This window comes from Paramacrobiotus metropolitanus, unplaced genomic scaffold (genome assembly GCF_019649055.1).
Source record: "Paramacrobiotus metropolitanus isolate TYO unplaced genomic scaffold, Prichtersi_v1.0 Parri_scaffold0000008, whole genome shotgun sequence".
NCBI lineage: Eukaryota > Metazoa > Tardigrada > Eutardigrada > Parachela > Macrobiotidae > Paramacrobiotus > Paramacrobiotus metropolitanus.
Window position 1 is genome coordinate 201,401 of NW_026570228.1, and position 8,998 is coordinate 210,398.

Sequence of the window (8,998 nt, forward strand, 5' to 3'; positions counted from 1 at the left end):
TCATGTCCGGGTAAATACCGACGTCAGTTTACTCAAAATCCCCTTAATCGTCCACCGCAAATCCGGCATAGTTAGCACAATGAGAATGGGATCCAGAACCGGTTGGATTAAGTACAATCCCAGACACAACATAATAAAGCGTCGATCCGTTTCATTCAAATCCACAAACGCCCAGATAACATAATACGTCTCATATGGTGTCCAGCACAGAAGCGCGCTGAGCGTTAACGTAGAGAAGACAATAAATCCTCGGGTAAACCGTCTCCTCTTTGACCGCACCTTCCCGCTGTGGGCATGCTCGTGAGGATTGGATCCGTCATTGTTCGTCGCCACTGTCGCCATGGTTATCGCCGCCACCGTGTTTCTTTGCCGTCGCTGTTTCGCTAGCAAGTAAATCCAGGAAATCCCAATGAAAACAATAGGGAATTCGTATATAAGCAGCATGGCCATTTGGTTCCAGCGCGGCATCGCCAGACTGTTAATCGAACAGCCTTTCTCCGGCGGCATTCGATAGTATAGCACATCTAACAAAACACCCGGCAAACACACAACATGCACATAAACCACCACCGACGCGACAAGAAGCCAGGCTAACCGCGGAGAATGCCGGTTACGGTACGAAACCGGGAAGGCGATGGCCCAGATGCGGTTGATCGTAATTAAAATATGAAGATTCAAAGGGATTCCGGTTATCACCCAGGAAACATATAAGCGGAAATCGCATAAACGTTGATTGCGCATATACACGGGATAGCGCGATTTGACGACGTTAAGAAATCCGTGGATGGAAACCAGGGCGTTGAAAATGAGGAGGGCGGTTAGATAGGATGCAAAAGAAGAGCGCAAATCAGGTTTGCTGAGGAATACGGCAGCCAGCACCGAGTTTAGGATGGCCATGAGGATGCTGCAGGTTAAAGTCATTATGGAGTCGAACGGCCATATTACACGCGGCGGTGATGTAAGGGTTTGATTGGAAAAACTGGAGGAGAAATTTACGCTGGTGCTGTTGAACATGGCTGTGACGAGGAAATAACGGAATAAACATTTTCTATAAGTTTCTGTGTTTTATAGCGGTGCAACCGGGAAAATCCGTGGTTGCAGAAATATAAGGCGATATTGTCCGCAATCAATGCCAGGCAAATAATGCATTTTCAGCAACGATGGCGTAGAAGATCACAGGAAGGTATGTTGCTCTCGGACTAGGTATTTCAGTCCGGTAATCAAATAGCTCGGACAACAGAGTGCGACAAAAGCTGGGATCCATCTAATGCAGTTATAATGGCATAGTCCCACGCAGAGATACCGATATGATATTATGTAAATAATTAAATAAAGTCACTCGCTGCAAGATCAAACGACCATGGGAAGACTAACGAGGGCATAAATACCTGACCGATGGATCGAACGGAAGTCCGTTTCGTCCGCCGTTTATCTTTGCAACAACCAACAGAAACTTTCACAACAACTGGTTGCGGAACAAAGCGGCACTGCCATCGCCGGAAGACGAAGACGAGACGGTTGTGCGTGCTCTTTGTTAATTATCTCAAAAGGCATTTTCGGATGGATTTCGAGAAAATCAAACTATCTCGTAGGTCACACGCGGGAAACGGTGATCGCGTCATCAAGAGCAGCTGATTACCTGATGGTACTGATTATAATACCAATAACAACGATAACAGCTAATTGACCGTAGCTCCATATGAAGAGAAGGACCGCTTCTGCATGCTGTGCGGAATGTATTGCGTTTATAATCTTGGCGTATTAGAGCCATTGTGCAAGCCAGACAAAATTATCGATTCCGCGATATTACTGAGTACTTATAAACAGCCCGTACAACTTCCGCCGCCGATCGCTACTCTGTACAGATATATGCCGCCATGATACTACCAAGCTGATCGAAAAATAGGCAGCAATTGTTTTTATGGCTTTGGTCAGATTAATAACAATATTGTACCTGTCAAAAAACATATTAATAGGTGTTCACTATAAACGGAGTGCCACTCCGGCACGAAACTATGAAATATTTAAACCATGCGATCGCGCATGAATTTGATACCGGAAAGATTAAGCCTGTTTCTATTCGAACACAATCCTCATTTGTGTAGGAAGGCCACTATCACTTTGTGACTATGTACTAAGAGGCTGTCCACGTGACCTTAAATTTTTGCAATAATAATTTTTTATGTTCGCTTGGAAAGTGATTTACAAGGATCGTTAGCTTAATTTGGGCGCTGGTAAAAGAGATGAAACCATATTGATATTGCTGCCGAAGCCTAGAATAAGTTTCTTGTGGATTCGGTATTGTATTTTTTAAGGCCAAAGCTTGGGAGCGGTGGATAATGCGCGCCTTTAATGGGAAACATGCTAACTGTCATATTGTATAGAACATTAGGATTACAGAATACATACTGTATCTGTAGACTGTAATCAACTAAAACTGATACTTCTATAGCCTGTAATTGTTATTAAAGTAAGGCTGATGCGAAGTTCTCTTATTCCCATAAGTATGACATATTTCCCGGCCTGAACCTCCTCTACGCAAGCAGGACTTAAGGGAGGGCTATTTACACAAACACAATTTACATTCGCAAATGTCCCATATACGTAATCGAGTTGCTTTGCCGATCATCTTTACAAATATAAACGCTCCTGCCATCGGCAGCAATGCAGCAACATGATCACGCTTTTGCATCGTGTAAGTATATAACAACTCAACTCCTCAGTTATTTTTCGATAATACAGAGAACCACAAAAAGACACGGATAGTGGCGGCTCATTTGCGTAAGATCCTTGAAAATTAATTTCTAATCGGCTATCAGTATGACCATGACGCGGACCAGTCCAATGCTGTTAAACGAAACCAAACCTTTTACAAAAGGTTTTATTAGCAAAACGTACCGATATCTTCTGGTAGTGCTATGGATGATGGGCTTTACCAACTTTCCGGATGACATTTTTTCGTCCCGCTTATTAACTTGGGCGTGCAAAGCGTTCGCTGCCTTACAAGCTACGATTGTGGTGTCCGTTCAGTGTTACTTACTATACGATTATACCGTTGGCTACGAGTTCATTAATTTTATTGAAGTTGTTATGTACGCTTCGGACGTCGTCAGTGCCGGTACCGTACTGTATGCTGTGCGAGCGGGATGGAGATTAGGGGAGATCGTTCGGCGTGTAATGGGCGATGTTGACGCCAAGTACAGTCAATTCTTCGATAAACAAGACAAGCTGAAATTGTTTTTACTGTTCGCCGCTTGGTTAATATTCCAGTCGATTACGCAGTTTTACTGCTGTTGTTTGTATGACCTCCAAGAATATTATTTGGCCGTGGCAGAACCATGCAACGTGATCTGTTACGTTCTTACGACTCTCTACTACATATTTTGGAGAGTTCATTTTCTTTGGAAGCGGATATTGGAAACTCTAGTCCTGTTTTCGGCCGCTTTAATTATTCAGTTGGTAAACAAAATTAATTGGAAATTTGAAACAACGCAGAAGTCACTGACTGATTTTTGTCGAGAGTGGAATGATGTGCTTTGCTGTGTGAACATCTTGAACCAGGAATTCTGCTGGTTTACCCTTCTTACTGCTTTTCAGTACTTGTATTATGTGATAACACCAGCATATTATGTGGGACAATCATTTGCTAATGAGAAATTAATCGATGGATATTACCCGGTTTTGTTGGGCAATGCCACGGTATCACTGGGTGTGATGGGTGCGCTGTTCGTGGCGCTTCGTGAATATGTATGAAGAAAATTCCCAGAATCAAGCAGAACATGATCATCAAAATTTACACCAAAAATATTTATTTTATTTAAAATGTCCAATTTTTCTGTAGATGACCTCCGCCTTACCGACACTGAATTTTCATTCGGCAAATGCCACTGACAGCAGTCAAGACATTCAGAGACTGGTAAAACGTCTGAGAACGGAAGCGCGTACTTTTTCCATCGGGGGATTATGTCTGACCAGAGATTTATATTTGGGGGTATGTTTTCTCATACTGCCTTGGTTTCTTATTTGGCTGTTTCTCATCGTTAAACTTTCAGCTGGCTGGAACGATTTTCGCCAACGCTGTGATGTTTGCCGAAATTGGACATGATAGAGGACGACCAAATGTTGACTGGTTCTTGGAACAAATAACGCTGCTCTCTGGACAGAGTACCACAATTAAGCCGGATAATAGCCATTTGTTCTTCTGATGTTTTTTTTTTCATAAAAGATTATTGTTGCTGTTCTCGTAAACAACAAATATTAGAATAAACAGGGAACCAAAAGCTTCTTGCAAAAATGAAAGACTGGATACATAAGACCGGATCTGCACAAGGCGCGACCTTAACAATTTATCTTTGAAAAACTTGATGGACTACCGTATGCATTCATACTTCCATGCCGAGCACCAATTTTTTCAAACAGTTCTACACTATTTCTGTGCGCAAACATGACTGTGGTATATGAGGGCATCCGCTCTCCAGCATCCAGAATGTTCGCGGTAAACGTACACAACGAGAAATTTACAAACTTAAACAGTGTTCGCCATGCAAACCCTACTACAGGTCAACCACGATATCTGACTTTTGTTGAAGGGTATTGACGCGAATAAACACTCACGAACCCTGCTGTCATAAGCAACATTCCAGCACCATTCTCACGGTTTTGCATCACGCAGAAGATCCAGTGATTAACTCAGCTCCTAAGTTATTTGTCAACAGTACGGAAAGTCATAAAGCGACACGACTAATGACGGCGCATTTTGCAAAACTCTTTGAAAATCTTTTGTAACTTCTTACTGCTAATCGGTATGACCATGGCAAGAGCACAGGGAAAGCTGTAGAACGGTAGTAAACCTTTAAAAAGGGCTTTATCATGGAAATGGAAACTCAAGTCTTTTTTTGGCCGTTTTAATTATCCAGTTGGCAAACAAAATTTAGCGGAAACCTGAAGCAGCGCAGAAGTCATGGACTGATTTGTGTCGACAGTGGAATGACGCACTTTTTTGTGTGAACGTCTTGAACGAGGAACTCTGCTGGTTCACCATTCTTACCGCCTGACAGTATCTGTGTTATATATTTTTCATTAGAACGTGTTGGTATGTTATGGTAGTTTTATGGATCCCTGGGCACTCCTCTTTTGATCTTTTGCCCCGTGTAATAACACGGCGTGTGTCTTGCGCGCCTGTATTGTGTGTCCGTTCAGTGCTGTACTTAGTGTACGATTATATCTCTAGTTGCGCTTTCATAAACTTTCTTGAAATTATTTTGTATGTGTTGGATGTAATCAGTGCCGGGATTGTTTTGTACGCTGGTATGTTGTGTGATGGGGATTAAAGGAAAACGTTCGACGTTAATAATGTGGACTCAGTTTACCGCTCTTGGTAGCTTCGTTATTGTCCCAGCCAGCAACGCTTTTGTATGAATGACCTTGCAGAATTCTATAACGTAGTGGCAGGGAAGTGTGGCACCGTCCGTTATGTTTTTGCGACTCTGTGCTGTGTGTTCTGGATAGTTCATTTCCTCTGGAAACGGATACTGGAGAGTATTGTCCTGTTTTCGGCCATCTTATTTAATCAGCTGACAAAAACAGCTTTAAACAGGCCTTCGAAGCACGTCAGAAGACTTTGGCGGACTTTTGTAGAGAGTGGAATGACGTGTTAAACGGTATCACCATCCTGAGCCACGAATTCGGCTGGTTAAACTTACTTCTTTCTTCCTTTCGGTACTTCTTCGGTACTTCTATTATATGATCACACCAGCATACTATATTGGGCTATGGGCAGTCATTTTACCAATGAGAAAGTTATTGACGGATTCAATCTGGTTCTGTTGAGCAATGCAGCGGTGCCACTGCGTGTGATGGGTGCGCTAATCGTAGCTACTGCTTCGCGAACGTGTATGGACTAGGGAATACGAGAAGATCGATATTCTGCTGCAACATCATCCCCAAACCGCCACACCACTTAAAAATATTTTATTAGCAGCGTGTGGTTTTTCTTGTAGATTACCTAAGACACTGAAAAGCTCGTCAAACGTCTTCGAACGGAATCGTGTACCTTTTCCATCGAATGGATGATGAATGACCAGAGATCTGTAATTGGGGGTACCGGGTACGCTTTTCGCTGCATTGCTATGTGCTATTTAGTACTTTCGATGCTGATCGTTATTAGATTTTTAGGTACTTGGAACGGTTTTTGCCAACGCTGTGATGTTTGCCGAAGTTGAACACGATAGTCGACGGCCAACTGATATCTGGCTCTTGGAACAAATAACGCCTGCTATCCGCACAAAATACTTGTTACTTCTGTGCTCCGGCTTTTGCCAATTTGACACTAGCCGATCGGACCTTCATCCAGGGTCACTCACAAATTTCGCTGTACAAACCTATGGAACTGCGGGGCCATTAAAAGCGCTATGGAATAGTACACAACCGCCCACCGATTTTTCTACATGGATACATGGTTTTTTTTGAAGGTGGCACTTGCATTGCTTTGAGCACGCTGTCTACCGCTGGTTTTGTTTTGGTGACGGTCAGCCATATCAATTTGTCAAGCCTTGTTTTTCGGACGAGTATGCTGCAAACCAAACTTTTACGCAGACGCTTGCGTTAAGTGATAACTACTTATTTGAATTTGTTGAATCAAAAAGGTAACACGGAATTTCGATCACTGCAGGCACCGTGACATTTCGCCGCGGACAACTAGTCGCAGCACTTTCGGTCGCAGACATTTCGCCGCAAGGCCATTTCGCCCCGCGACGATTCGTCGCAGGACATTTCGTCGGTAGGACTTTACGCCGCGAGACTTTCCGTCGCATGGCCGTTTCGAAGCAAGGAAATTTCGCCGCAAGGTTATCTCGACGCAGCGACATTTCGACAAACCGATAAATAATTTACTAAGCTAACTCCAAGAGTCAGTATAGGGAAAAATAAAAAAACAACAAAATCACGCGAACAACCTAAGAAACCCAAGAAACCTAAAAAACCTAAAAAAGCTAAGAAACCTAAGAAACCTAAGAAACCTAAGAAACCTAAGAAACCTAAGAAACCTAAGAAACCTAAGAACATCTAAAAAAGCACGAGAAGACCTATGAAAGTCTAAGAAAGACTAAGGAAGCCTAAGAAAAACTTAGAACAAGCTTAAAAAACTGAAAAACTATTGAGAATTAAGCGCGGTGAATTACTTTGCGGCGATTAGTCGCATCGTTCGAAATGTCCCTAGACGATTTGTCCGCGACCAGATGTCTTGCGTCGAAATGTCGTAAAGGTAAAATGTCTCAAAGCATGATGTCCCAAACCGAAGTGTCCCAGCGTCTGAATGTCCGGCGGCGAAACGTCTTCTAGGCGAAAAGTCGCGCGTCGAGTTTAAGTGCGGCGAAATGTCACACTCCCAATTGTCCGGGTGCGGTTTTGAATCGTTCAAAACATCGAATTGCTATACGTACCAAATAAAAAGAAACTACTTTCCGAGATTGCCGGGATACGTTTCCGCGATTCGCTCATAGACTGTACCGTGGTCCGTGGTAGCGTCTTCATATTCACGAGAGCACAGGTACCGCGGCTTAATGCTAGCTTCAGCCCTCGGCAGTCCAGTTCTGCAAAGGCACAGTGCTGTCGGCTCTGCATGGTCGCGGGGGACCATGCATGGTCGTGCGGTGTACGTACTTACAGCAAGGCAGAGCCTGTTAGTACGAGTATCATTACTCACAGTTCACTACAGAGCGCTGCAGCCGCTGCACTGTCACAGTGAGTGTCCCCGGCTGCACAACATTATACGGTTGTTGTTGCTTGGTCGTCCTTATTCGTTAGCGATTCTTTTAACAAATCTCCACCGTTTCAGAATTTTTTTTAAATCTGATTCAAGAATAATTTTTTATACTCATTTTTGTGCGAGGAACAGGGACGGTTTTCATTAGTAGTTATTACTGCTGACCGGAAGTGGACACTGTTTGAAAAAGAACGAAAGGTACGAATTAATTTAGTTCCTTAATAACGGAGCAATCTTGAGAAAGTTTTTAAACATAAGCTAGCTACTCTGCTTGTTTCATACGTGACCAGTGTTGGTCAGAGTTAGAGCCGGCATGCAGTCGTAGTGATTTCAGGCAGTTACAAAAGAAACCAGTCGATAAACATCGTAGATAAACTAGCAGCAGTTGCAATGTCATAAATTCGTTAAACATTGTTCTTTTGTCAATTGTTTTAATTAAGCGTTACCTATTTAAATATTAGTGTTGTATAACGGTTTTTAATTTACTGTTCTAGCGCAGAAGGTGTGTAACCAGTATTAGTGTCAGAAAATAAAACTCGCGAAAGTGGTTTTTTGTATGGCCACATATCAGACCAGGACAGCAGATTACTGAAGGTTCTGATTGCTTTATCGTTATTATCTTGTGTATTTTTAATAATTTAATACAAACAACGTCTTGTTATAATGAGACTGCAAGAGATATGTGTTGCTGTGAATTCTGTATGACTTTTCGGTATGTCAGGATGCTGTAGCACAGTGGCTGACGGATCCAAACACAATCAGAGGCTTCAGAGCTGTTGTACAATTTTGCAAGTTGCTTTCAGAATTAGGATTACAGAGAGGTCATCTATGTCTACAGTGCTAGATGACGGGGGAAATTTCACTGTGCTGTTGTTTTAGTTGTTTGAGAATACATGTACTACATGCGTGCCATGGGTTTTGTACTGTGGATTGTATGGAAGAAGATTACTCTGTAGTAGAAAATGGAAGTACAGAGTATAGTATTTCGCCGCAAGCTTGCCTGTTTTGTAGGAAAGGGGTGCAAAAAGATTTGACAATTGCATAGGCAATAATAGGAATTGCTTTGGAAGTAACGTTACTATCATCCCAAGTAGCATAAATAGGATCTTTCTATACCCAGAATGCGTCGCTCGTTGCATGGCAGAACAGGTTTCTAAAGCTTCACTCCCGCTTGCCGTTACCATCCGTAAATTAGTACGAACAACTTCACTATCGCCGATCGCGAGACTAAAAGAA

General features: G+C 42.7%; 1 protein-coding gene across 1 annotated transcript; it reads right to left on the minus strand.

Moving 5' to 3' along the window:
• LOC129582814 (uncharacterized) lies at positions 1 to 921 on the minus strand. Its single transcript, XM_055474428.1, has one exon. It carries the CDS (start codon positions 919 to 921, stop codon positions 1 to 3), a length of 921 nt encoding a protein of 306 aa, XP_055330403.1.
• Between the last annotated feature and the right edge of the window lie 8,077 nt (positions 922 to 8,998).